Here is a 12,723-nt window from a genome sequence, read left to right as displayed (position 1 = left end):
TCAGCTCACTGCAACCTCTGCCTTCCAGGTTCAAGCAATTCTTCTGCCTCAGCCTCCCAAGTAACCTCCTGAGACTACAGGCGCCCGTCACCACACCTGGCTAATTTTTGTACTTTTAGTAGCGATGGGGTTTCACCATATTGGTCAGGCTGGTCTTGAACTCCTGACCTCAGGTGATCCACTTGCCTCGGCCTCCCAAAGTGCTGGGATTACAGGGGTGAGCCACCGTGCCTTAAATTGCGTGTTTGTTCTGAGTAGTGTGCTGCAATATCTCATCATCCCATTTGTTCAGTGCTATCTACCTGGGAGCACAAATAACCCTTTGTCAGTGTATTCACGCTGTCTACACTACCTGCCCATTAGTCACTCAGTAGCCGTCTTGATTATCAGATTGGCTGTAACAGTATCACCATGCGTGTGTTCAAGTAATGCTTATTGTACTTTTATTACAGCACATTGTTATAATAGTTCTAATTTATTATTGTGAATCTCTTACTGTTCCTAATTTATAAACTTTCTCAGAGGTATATATGTATAGGAAAAATCATAGTGTGTCTAGGGGTCAGTGCTATTTAAGGTTTCAGGCACCCATGGGGGGGTCTTGGAAAGTATCCCCAGCAGATAAGGGGGTACTGCTGTATATGCGCTGGAGAAATTTCTTAATATCTCTGGCAGATAGAGGGCACTCTGCTCCTACATTAGTTTCCCTTTAGTCATAGTGCAAACTTAGGAAGAGTTCAACTTGTGGGTTTGCGTGACAATCTTTTTTTTTTTTTTTTTTTTTTGAGACAGAGTTTCGCTCTTGTTGCCCAGGCTGGAGTGCAATGGCACGATCTTGGCTCACCGCAACCTCCGCCTCTTGGGTTCAAGCAATTCTCCTGCCTCAGCCTCCCAAGTAGCTGGGATTACAGGCACCCGCCACCACGCCCGGCAAATTTTGTATTATAAGTAGAGACGGGGTTTCTCCATGTTGGTCAGGCTGGTCTCAGCATGATAATCTTAAACTGTAGCAAGCTTTATAAAGTGGTGTCAGCAGATTGACTATTGTCCTTGACCTGATCGATGTACACAGCTGTGAGAGCACACAGAAGTCATATTCCTTACAGGTGGATTCCTGGGTGACTGCAGCAAGGGAGAAACTGATGGCTTTGGGGCACCCGAGGGGCTGGGTTCCTTGTTTCCAAGTTTACAGGAGCTGTGGAAACTTCAGGATACCTGGATGCAAGAGGAGGAAGAGGGGCTCTACCCTTGGATACAGGCGGTCTGTGGAAAGCAGACGTGCCCAGAACAGTGGGCCTGAGAGTAATGACGGGGACTGCTCTTGTGCTCAGGGCACCCGGCAGCGAGCAGCAGTGGAAAGAGCCAGGGCTTGGTTACCTACAAGACCTTAGCTGAACTTGGGCTTCACCACATATTAACCTGTGGCCCAAGAAAAGTCCCCTTACTTCATCTGTAAAGTAAGTAGTAATAACAGAATCACCCTCTGGGTTTTATGGGGGCTCAGTGGGTGCGATGCATGAGATACTTAAACAACACCTGCCACATATGTGTGGATGCTCAAGGAATACTGAGCTTCCACAGTAGTTTTTGAATAAAGAGGAGCCAAAGGCTCTCTTTCCTCTTTTCTCTCTTCCTTTTTCCCCACCTAGTCTCTCCATTCCCCTTTCACCCCTTGGGGTGACTTCTTAGCCCTCTCCAAGATTCTCACTCTGGCCTGACACCCTCTTCCATTCCAGCCTATAGATCTGCCGCTGCTGCTGCCCTGCAGGGCCGTCCACATGTGTGTTTGTGCAACGCTCCTCCCCTATCCCAACCCACCAAAACTGAGCTTCCTCCACAGAGCTGTTTCAAATCCACATGGCCATTTCCTTTTCAGGGGAGTCTAGTATTTTATAACCGCCCTTCCCAAATCAGAACACAAGTAGACACATGTTCAGCTTTCCGTGTGAGAAATGGCCTCAAGGGTACAATTTTCTTGCGTGGTCCATGTTTCCACAGGGCCCCCTTTCTGACTTCTCCCCTGGGAGCCAGGAGAGCTGAGGAGCCGACAGAGATGGGGCACACACGCTGGGAAGCCAAGCATGTTAGATTTACTAGGGTCATGTCTGCAGGTGAGGTAACAGCACACACATACAGAAATTCATGGGCAGAGATGCCACCCCAGCATCACCGTCAGACACCAAAGCAGCAGGAGGGCTCAGGAAGTGGCTTTGGAAAGTTCTCGTGAAAATCAAAGGGCAGCTTTGGTGCTCAGAGATTCAAACAGAAAACTATACAAAACCAACCCATAAATATATATATATATTATATGTGTATATATATAAAATTGCAAAATAAAAGCCCAAGAAACTAACCACCAATCTGCACGTCAGTGGCTCAAAAAGTGTTAGCATAGAGAAAGGCAAAACCATTTGTGGGGGTGATGCATACTCCAGGGGGCCGGCATTTCAGTAGCAGAAAGAGTATTTACATGGAACCCCTATTTGAAACCTCACAATACTAGGAAAAGCTAAACACAGACAATGTATGTACAAGGGAAGACAGTAAGTACTCTTGCGTGACGATTGTCAGACACAGACATTTCACTGAAACCATCCATAGCTTTAGAGAACACTGCACTCTATCTAGACTGGGTTCCTGCTTGCCTGCACCCCAGCCAGGCGATCTCAGGCTCTGGACCGTATGTTCTCCCCCACCTGGCCTCTTCCCGGAGAGAGCAAACACTAGGATGTTGGTTGCAGCATAAATTGCAGGAATTTTTTTTTTTTTTTTTTTTTTTTTTTTGAGACGGAGTCTCGCTCTGTCGCCCAGGCTGGAGTGCAGTGGCGCGATCTCGGCTCACTGCAAGCTCCGCCTCCCGGGTTCACGCCATTCTCCAAATTGCAGGAATTTAAAGGTGGGGCAGTCCTTGGGTATCAATCAATCACCCACAAAGCAGGACCAACAGGTGTGAGGTGGAGTGGAAGTGTGGGGGTGGGGTTCCCTGAAATATATTCCCATTTTATAATGTGTTTCAAGTGTGGCCACTCTGCCCTTGGTCCAATTGCCATCCTCCTTCTGATTCATGTTAAAAGGGGAGATCTGGCCTTTGGGTTTTTAAACATTATACAAGATAATTTGCTGGGGGAGAGAAGAGTTTAGGGTCTTTCTACAGTTATGCTCCCACCACCCCCCAAACTCTTACGTTTTCTTTAAACTACCTAGAGATAAGCAATTTGCCGATCACAGCTGGCCTCAGTTCGGGACACAGTGGGTGAGGAGAGGAGCTCAGGACCTGACTCTACTAGAAAACCGCCAGTGCTTTCTCACACTGAGCCTCAGACTCCAGCTCTGCCTGAACCCCTTCCCTGCATCAATAATGATCATTTCTCCCCCATCTGCAGGCCCCAATTTCCCATAGCAATGACCCAACTTTTGGGAAAATCTAGAAGGTAAGTGGCACCAAACATCAATATAGCCAAACCTAATATCACCTAAGTATGAACCAATGCGACCCATTGTTTCTGTATACATAAGAACACTCCCAGTTGGAGATTCTTCCTAATTGTTTCTAAGATGAAAAGCCTACATTCTCAAGGGAATTGTCTCTATCAAAATGATGAAAGGTGTTCTCCACTAAGGGACACCCCACTGAAGTCCCCACTCTGCTTCCCGGTGAGCGTGGCTGCTCATTGTGAGAGGTAAAGGGATGTTGGGCATTCCTTGGTGACCGAGCTCTACATGTGGTCTCTCATTTATGACAGAAAGTGTGCCACATCTGAATAGGTTGGTTAGACGGGGCTTCTGGAAGTAATTACACTCCATGTATGCTTTCTTATGGTGCAAGTGGAAATGTGCACATTTCATGAGTTTACAGTCACTACAGGCCTCTTACTTCTTGCATTAAACTATCCCTTTCAGAACAGATGTGAAACAGTTGATAGGCTGCCTCACTGGCTTTTAGATTGTAGGGTGCCCTGTCCTTTCTGTGGGAGTGGAGAGCTTAAATTTAGCCTCTCCCTCATTTCTTTTCAGACTCTTTGAGTGCTAAGGTCTTAGAGAGTTCAACTGAGCTCAAGTGATGAGAGAGAATGTAAAAAGACCTGTTTCCTCTATGCTCAGAGTCAACGGCGACTGTGCCAACCAACTCTAGGGCTTCTGCTGACCTGCATGTGTAAAATGAGTAAGGGGTAAATGTTCTCTCATTTGTTCAGTAGTCAAGAACTCATTACCCTTGTCCCAAAACTAGAACATAAAATTCACACAAAAGAAAAAACGTGTCAGCTGGCACAGTGGCTCATGCCTGTAATCCCAGCACTTTGGGAAGCCGAGGCAGGTGGATCATGAGGTCAGGAGTTCAAGACCCGCCTGGCCAACATGGTGAAACCCCGTCTCTACTAAAAATACAAAAATTAGCTGGGCAAGGTGGCGGGCTCCTGTAATTCCAGCTACTTGGGAGGCTGAGACAGAAGAATCGCTTGAAAAACCGGGAGGCAGAGATTGCAGTGAGCTAAGATTGCACCACTGCACTCCAGCCTGGGCAACAAAGAGCAAAGCTCCGTCTCAAAAAAAAAAATAAAAAGAAAGAAAAGAAAAAGAAAAAACATGTCATGCAGACCTATGGGTAGGCTGTGTGTCTATCCTCCACATACCTTCATGGAAAAATTGAAAATTATTTTTAGACTTTCAGAGGCGAATCATGCTGTTGGGCAAATGGTTCTTTCAAATCCATGGCAATCAAAGAAGTGGATTTATAGCATTTTCCCCCACACTGGCAGTAGCCCTGCTACAACAATGCCAAACATCTGAATGACTGTCTTGCCATGTCACCATGAGCAAGTGACGGTATCATCCACAGGGAATGGGATTCAAATTCAGTCTACATGGATCAGTGGCAGAGGGCAGTGCTTTACAGTGGGGTTCTTACTGTAAGAACTTACTGCTCTTCATCCAATTTCCCCCAAGTCCTTTAAAAAGAACTTATCTGTTCACAGAGGAAGAACCCTGTTTTAGTTATAGGAGAGTGGAGGGGGTCAACTGGCCAAAGTAGGACAGTTACTTGGGTTGCATGCAGGCCAGGAGGCTCTTAGGGAGTCCAGATCTGGGCTAGAAGGTGTCTCTTTCTGCAGTTTGGGAGGAAGGTCACATGGTATGGACGGTTCTCTCACACCACTGTTGGGTGCAGCCAACACTACGCAGGGAGCCGTTGGAGCCAAGCCTGTCTCTGTGAAACCACTAATCCTTCTTGTCCTCTCTCCTCCTGCCTGCCTTCCGATGGAAATAAGCTCAGAAACCTCTCCACTTCCCAGCTCAGCCAGCCACAGAGCAGCACATTGGTTCAAATGTTACCCTTTTCTCTGGCACATCCAAGCACAGTGGCTCAACCAGACATGAACCTACTGCCCACCAAATCTGAGCTCTTGAATACACATTTTCTCCAGTCAGATATTGGTCAAAGTTTTCAGCCAACTTTTATCCACAGCCAAAGAAAATGGCCTTTCCTTTCTAATAGCCTGTAGATTTGTTTGGACCACATGTCTGTTTCTGTAGCATTTGGTGCATGTCCTCAAGCCTGGAGCTAAATGTGCCACATTCTGTGCAAGGGAAGAAGAAATGGCAGGATGGCTGGACACCTCTCCCAGCAATTCTACACCAAGACAAAATAAAACTGGAAACATTAGCTCTTTGAATGCTCCCCTCTCCTTGTTGAAAATCCCTCTTAAGGTGCTTTATCCAAAGACTTTTATGGAAATAAATTTTGTGTTGGAAACTCACTATCTGCTGTAGAGGAAACATCGTGTAAAGCAGGCCATCAACTATGTTTTAGTATTGACATTTCAAAAAGGCCTCATAGCTCCCATGCCACCATCCCACGCCCATCCAGTCCACAGTCTCCATTCAGCCACCAAAGGGATTTTCCTAAAATGCAATTCTGATCATGACTCTATCCTGATTTAAAGGCTCCAGTGGCTCCAAACCCCCTCCATGACAAGTCTAGCTCCTCCACACTTCCTACCAGTTTCCTTAGGATTCAGCCCTGCCTACCTATGAAGGGACCCCTCAACCCCTGAGCTTCCACATCATGCTCTGGCAATGCCACGTTGCTCAGCAGAACCCATCATGGCATTTCATGCGTCCACACCTTTGCACATTCTTCCCTCATCGTGGCATGCCCTACCAATCCTTTCATTCTACTGGAAATTTACTGTTCTAAAACCTTAACAGCCATTGCTTCTCTCAGGGTTTCTCTGGTCCCCAAGATAGTTAATTGTTGCTTTCTTATGCCACCTTGGTACCCTTGCCTGTTTTGCAATTTGTCTATACACCTCCTATGCTCATGAACTTCTTGAGGGCAGGAACTATGCCTATCCTCACGCCTGGCCCTTGACCCAAGCTCAATGCATGTTTTTGGAATGCATGAGGAATGAACCAATTGACAGGTTCATCTATCAACAGAAAGTGGGCCCATGGCATAAATTCCAAGAATAATGCTGCAGCAAGACTCCACCCAATGAGGCCTAAGTGAGGCCTCATTGTCAAGGGAATAGAGTGTGTTGAATGCAGAGGCAATCAACATCACCCCCGAAGTAGAACAACTCGCACACAAAAGGCTGCATCAGAGGTCGTGTTCACCATTCTCACAACATCGTTTGCCACTTATTATTCTAGTCATAATGATGGCTCTCTTTCAACGTCAGCATAATGCCTGGTGCTCAGTGGATCCTTAACAAATACCATGTAAGGATAAATGAATAAATGTGAAATCTACTTTTTAAAAGAAGGCATCAAGGGATTGGCTTTTAAAGGCATTTCCCATATGACAGATTTTTCTGAGGCATGAGTGGGTTGTCCCTTCTAAAATTTGACCCAATCAGGAAGTAGAACAGAGATGGAGCCTGGGGTAGCAGTTAGGAATCTGCACTAGAGAGACACAGTGTCAGGTTTACCTTGGTCCTAGGTCAGTTTCCTTCCTTCTCAAGAAATAGCCAACTATGGATGGTATTTCCCGCCCCAACCAGAAGGCTCTTGCCTCTCCTTTGTCAGAGGCACACAGTAGCATCACCACAGTCCACATTGACCAGGAACTTCACGTGCAGTGATGAGGATGAGCACAGGGCGCTCCCTATCTTTGCTTCAAGTGCTAACATTATGCAATGGAGAACAGTCATAGAGACAAATCCTGGATGAAAACCACCACCCCTGGAGATTAAAGTTGTCTGTTCACCATAGCTGTTAAGAGCAAGGGCTCTGGACTCAGACTGACCTGGATTCAAATCCAGGATCCAGATCTTTCTAGCCAAGTCAGCTGGGACAAGTCAATTATCATTTTAGGGGGTCAATTTCCTCACCCACAAAATGGGAATGATCTTACCCCCCTCAAAGGATTACTGTGAGGGTTAAAGAATGTAATGTATGTGAAGCCTGCACAGTGTCTATAGATAGCAAGTGCTCAAAAGTGGAAAACTATGATTAAGAACTTTCAAAAATATTTTCACGATAGTCAGATCAAAAGGAAAAATATTCTTTCAAGACACTGTGCTTTCAAGAGAATGGATTGTCTAATTTTTAGGAGCCAACAAATGCTCATTAATCAATGCCCCACGGAAGAACATGAGAAGACAGTGTTGGCATTTAAAACAATAACTGTGGCCATTACCAGGCCCCAGGATGGACAGATAGGGACAGGGACAGGGACACCCAGCATTTCTCTGAGAGCTGGTGCAAGAGGATTAATCCTGAAGGGCTCATTTCTGATTCTCCTCTGCTGGACAAAGAGTGACTCAGAGTTGGAACCTCAGAGGGTGCAAGTCAAGGTGCCAAGAGTAAGATGCCAGTTTCGGTCTGTAAGCAACTGTTTCTGGGGGTGAGGGAAGGTCAGGGGAAACCTGACTACTGGACAGGAGTGAGGCAGGTACAGTGCATTGCTCCAGGTGTCATGCAAAGCTAGAAAGTCATGGCATTTCCTCTGTTGTTTTGATCCTCCTTATACAACCCAAAGCCAACAGAGGATTTCAACTTCCCCAAATTTCTGCCCTGAGCATTAAACAACTTTTTCCTATGCTAAATTTGGTTTTAGTTTTGAAGTGCCTGAGATGCACAATTCAAAGGGGTCAAGTTCCTGGCCTCTTATGTTGATGAAACCATCCCCAATCCTCAGCTTACATGGCTTGCCCTTATGCCTGCCACCTCTTATAGCTCTTCCATCCATCATTCAAGAGGTTCCATGAAGAAAGCTCAGGGTTAATGTTTGGGGAAGTACAAGCTAAGCCATCAGCCCTTGGGAACAAAGATCACTTTCTGTTGGAGGGGTCCATTTGGCTAGTTACTTTGAGCAGCAGGGCAGGGACCCAAAGTGGAAAAGAGAAGAGATTTTTAAATGTAGAGATAGCTCCATCCGCAGGAGATTGGATTCCTGGGAAGAAATGGACCTTACTCAGGGGAAGCCTTGACCTCTGATTTAGTCTGAGCCTGTGAGAGCTCACGGCCCATTTCTGGCCTTCTTGCCCTAGGCTCAGATTGGTGGACAGCATCCAAACAAAGGCAGCCCACAACTAGGCAGTGTTGTGTAGTAGAAGGAGCCCTGGACTGGAAGTCAGGAGACCTGAATTCGAGTGCAGGCTCTGCCGCTAACTAGCTGTGTGACCTTGGGCAAGTCACCTGATTTCTCTTGGGCAACTGTAAAACGAAGGGTTGGTCGGGTGATCTCTAAGTTCCCCTTCCGAATGTGGTCCAGGGTCCTACTCTATCCCTCCTTAGCCCTGTGCTTGCAGGGACAGAGATGGGAGAAGGGAAGGGGAGGAGAGAGAGGAGGCAGGAGGGAGCCCAAGGGTGTCATGAATCAGGACTCCACTTTCTCCTTCTTTTTGCTCTTTTTCAGGAAGGAGGGGGTTCGGAATTTCTTTTTCTTCTTTGAGGGAGACTTGGAAGGTGAGCCCTCTGGGGACATGGGGCCGCTGGTGACCGACTCGGTTTTGTCCTTAGAGGTATCAACATCCGTGTCAGCACTGGTGGTCATCTGGCTCAGGCCTTTGCTGAGGATTTCCTCTGCCGTCTGCTCCTCCTCCCTCCCGTTGACCACCACCCCTTCCGGCTGGGTTGTTTCGGGCTCTGGGGTGGCGGCTTTGCTTGTTTCTGTCTTCTTAGTACCTTCTAGAAAAAGATCAAAAGATATGACCTGTAAGATTTCATTCAGGTGACAGCTTCCACCTGGGGCTAACAGAACCATTTCTAGGGAATTCTATAAAATCAATCCAGAGCGAGGGGAGGGCCAGCCTGATGTTGAGGGATGGCTACCAGAGACAGATGGAAGGACTGGGTTCTGATCTGCACCTTCCATGTGGCCTGTCCTGGGAACACCCCCTTGCAGGCTGGCAGCTCTGGGCTCTTGTCTATGAATTTAGATGGATATTAATGTCTGAAGTGGCAGGAGGCCCGGCTGGGGTCCAGCTCAGAGTTTTTCTAGGCAAGAAAGAAGAAACAGACACAGAGAAAGGAGAAGGCATGAGGTGTACAGCTTGGTGGAGACATCCAAGCATTGCTGTAACCAGTTTAGTTTCACCAATAAAAATATGGAAATTACATGTCCTCAAACCCATTTCATTTTCTACACCAGTGAGGAACTCCAAGAAATATGGAGAATATCTTCCCAGTAGGCAGAGGGAGAGTGGAATTCCTTATATAACACGGACCCCATATTTCCAAGACATGTTAGTCAAAAGGGGAAGACCCCTGGTCAGCCCTTTCTAGCAGCCACTGGGGCCCCCAGGTCTTTATTCCACCTGGGAATGTGTTGGGATCACGGGCATGTTCAAGGCCAGAGTTACTCAGGCCCCAGAAACCAAACCCTCCTGCCACACTTTCTCCCCCTCCGCACTCTCACTCAACCTTGCTTCCACGCAACCTTTCAGATGCCTGGATGGGGTGAGAGTCAGGGAGATTGTAAAACCACAGACTGAAAAGTAGAAAGCAAGGTAAATATCATCTGATGCCTCTCCTCCCCACTGCACAGTTAAGAAGGCTGAAGAACACAGTACCATGGTGGGCAGACCTCGGCTTACCAACTTCCGGTTCAGCTTCTTCTCACCACGGGAACTGAAACGAGTGTGTGTGGGTGAGCACGTGTGTGTACAAGTGTGTGTGAGTGTGTGCAAGTGTGTGTGTGTGAGGGTGTGTGAGGGTGTGCAAGTGTGTGTGTGAGTGGGCAGGCTGTGGGTGGTGTGTGTAAGTTTGAGTATGCAAGTGAGATTGTTTGCCATGAGTGTGTCTGTGAGCGTGTGTGGTGTGAGCATGTGCGAACCAGTGTGTGTGACAGTGAGTGGTATATGAGTGTGGGAGTGAGCGTTTACAAATATGTTTTTGTGTGTGTGTGTGTGTGAGTGCACATGAGCATATGCGAGGGTGTGAATGTGTGCGAGTGAGTGTGTGACACACCTGTGTGGTGTGTGTGTGATGGGCACATATGAAGGCAGTGTGTATGTGTTGCCACATCACAAGAAGGAACCCGGCATGCTGAGGTGCATGGAATCGTGGGTGATGTGGAAGGTATAGTCAGTGTTACAGAGGGAGTGAGTGAAGGACTCAGTTTTAGGAGAAGCCTGGGGTCTTAACAGGGGTGAAGTCTGGGGAAGTGCACGGTTACATGGAGGATGGGACAGAGTGGGGTAACTTGTGGACAGTTAGAGTGGACTAGTGAACCACCTGGGCCAGATCGCCCTGTAACAAAGTCTTTGTAACTCCTGACACTGCTGGGCAAGTCAAAGTGCCCCCTCCAAACCACTGCGGAGCACCAGCTCCCTCTTGGTATCAAAGACTTTGGCCACTGCTCCCAGTCTTCCCACTGCCCAGCCCATGTCCTGTCATCCTCATCCAGTGTCCCCTCCCGTCCCGCCACGTAATCCTGTGGCCATCACTTGGCAGTACTCTTGAGTGCCATAAACCAGGCTGGACACAACCATCTCTCTGTCCACTCTCCTATTCCCACTTTGCCTGCTTTTTGCCATACCAAGCTGCTGGTCCTGGACCTCTCACTGTCATCCCAGCCCATTCCCCTCTGGAAGGCCCTTCTCTCTCCTCTGTGTCCCCAGCCTTCACTCCATATAATGAATCACCTTGAGTGTTACTTCTTCCTTCAAGTCTCTCCTGATCCTCATTCCCACTTCCAGGTAGAGTTTATCACTCCTTCCTTTCTGCCTCTGCTATCTAAACTTCCATCACAGCATCTGCAAAACGATCACACTTGTTTTTTTGTTTTTTGTTTTTTTTCCGAGACAGTCCTGCTCTGTCGCTTAGAGCTGGAGTGCAATGGCGGAATCTCGGCTCACTGCAATCTCCACCTCCCAGGTTCAAGCAATTCTCCTGCCTCAGCCTCCCAAGTAGCTGGGATTACAGGTGCCCGCCACCAAGTCCAGCTAATTTTTGTATTTTTAGTAGAAATGGGGTTTCACCATGTTGGCCAGGATGGTCTCGAACTCCTGACCTTGTGATCCACCCACCTTGGCCTCCCAAAGTGCTGGGATTACAGGTGTGAGCCACTGCATCCAGCCCACACTTGTTTTTTATGCCTATCTCCTCCCCCTTCTACACTGAAATGAATTAGGGCAAAATTGTGTCTAATGACCTATGTCACTAGCTCACAGAAGGCACTCAGAAAAGGTCTGTGGAATCCATGAATGGTTGAAGGCATGAGCAAATAAATGAATATGTGAATGGATTTATTCTAACCAAGCCAATATCATCACCTAATCTTTTCTTATCTATCCCAGCCTGAGCCTTCTAAGCTGAACTGGATCCACTCATGTAAATGAACACCAGCCCTGAGTGCTGGCCTTTGTCTCCTGTACCTATGCCCTGGTCTTCCCTCTCATCTTCCTGGGCTCTCCATGGCTTTGCAACTTCAAACTAGACCCTCACTGCAGGGCCTTCACTTGGATGACACATTAGGATGCATTTCTCAAGACTGACCTTTGGCTCTCTCCTCTAAGATGATTGGGGCACTTGCCTTCTAGCTCCGTGAAGACAACTATGGATAAGAGGGGCTCCCACTTTCTGTCCAAGTGTCATTTCCTGCCTGGTGGCAATGAGTATCCTCACTCCAATGGCCTCCTTCAACCATGCCCCTCATCCATGTCCCTTTGCCCATACCTGCCCTGCTGTCAACCTAAGCAACAGCCTCAGCCCCTGGTGTGTGTCTGGTTTAGGAGAGCAACACCCAAGGTTCTTCTCACCATGTAGAAAGTGGGGGCCACAGATGGTGCATCTGCCATGATTCAGAGAGGTTCCACATCATGAATTGTTTGAGGAGTCATAGCAAATGGAAAATGGGGCTTGGAGGAGCCAGGTTCCCAACTAAGGTCACCACTCCCTCAACTATAGAGTCAGAGACCACTGGAGGGTTCCACTGGCCAAGAGAAGGGACAGGGCTCCAGAAATCAACATGTGTTAGGCCCCTGGAAAGTACTGAGGACAGGCTCTGATAGCCTAGACCCCTCCTCTGTCAACAGGCTGAAAACCAGGCTGGGAGAGGCCCCAGGAACTAGGGTCAGATGGGAACTCACCTTCTAGCCTCTTCTAAGAAGAACCTTTGACTTTATCTCCTGGATGGTGGGAACCTGGAGCTCTGGGAATAGGGGATATTGTGGGGGTGAGTAGAGTGGGGCAGAAGCTGGAAAATGGGGGCTCTGTCCAAGGATGGTGACTGGAAAGCTGGGGGAGAGACAGGAGGCATTGGGAGAACAGGTGACGGGA

The 12,723-nt window shown here is 47.8% G+C and overlaps 1 protein-coding gene across 1 annotated transcript in view; it reads right to left on the bottom strand.

Moving 5' to 3' along the window:
* Positions 1-2,073: 2,073 nt before the first annotated feature.
* The window catches only part of ADD2 (adducin 2), a 111,297-nt gene continuing 100,647 nt past the window's right edge, over positions 2,074-12,723 (bottom strand). The window contains exon 16 of the mRNA XM_034953353.3: positions 2,074-9,129. Coding sequence (XP_034809244.2) covers positions 8,819-9,129 — 311 coding nt within the window. The 3' untranslated portion in view covers positions 2,074-8,818. The remainder of the gene's footprint in view (positions 9,130-12,723) is intronic.

The sequence above is a fragment of the Pan paniscus genome, chromosome 12 (assembly GCF_029289425.2).
Source record: "Pan paniscus chromosome 12, NHGRI_mPanPan1-v2.0_pri, whole genome shotgun sequence".
Taxonomy (NCBI): Eukaryota; Metazoa; Chordata; class Mammalia; order Primates; family Hominidae; genus Pan; species Pan paniscus.
The sequence above is the reverse complement of the archived record's forward strand: the minus strand, read 5'-3'. Positions and strand labels throughout refer to the sequence as shown.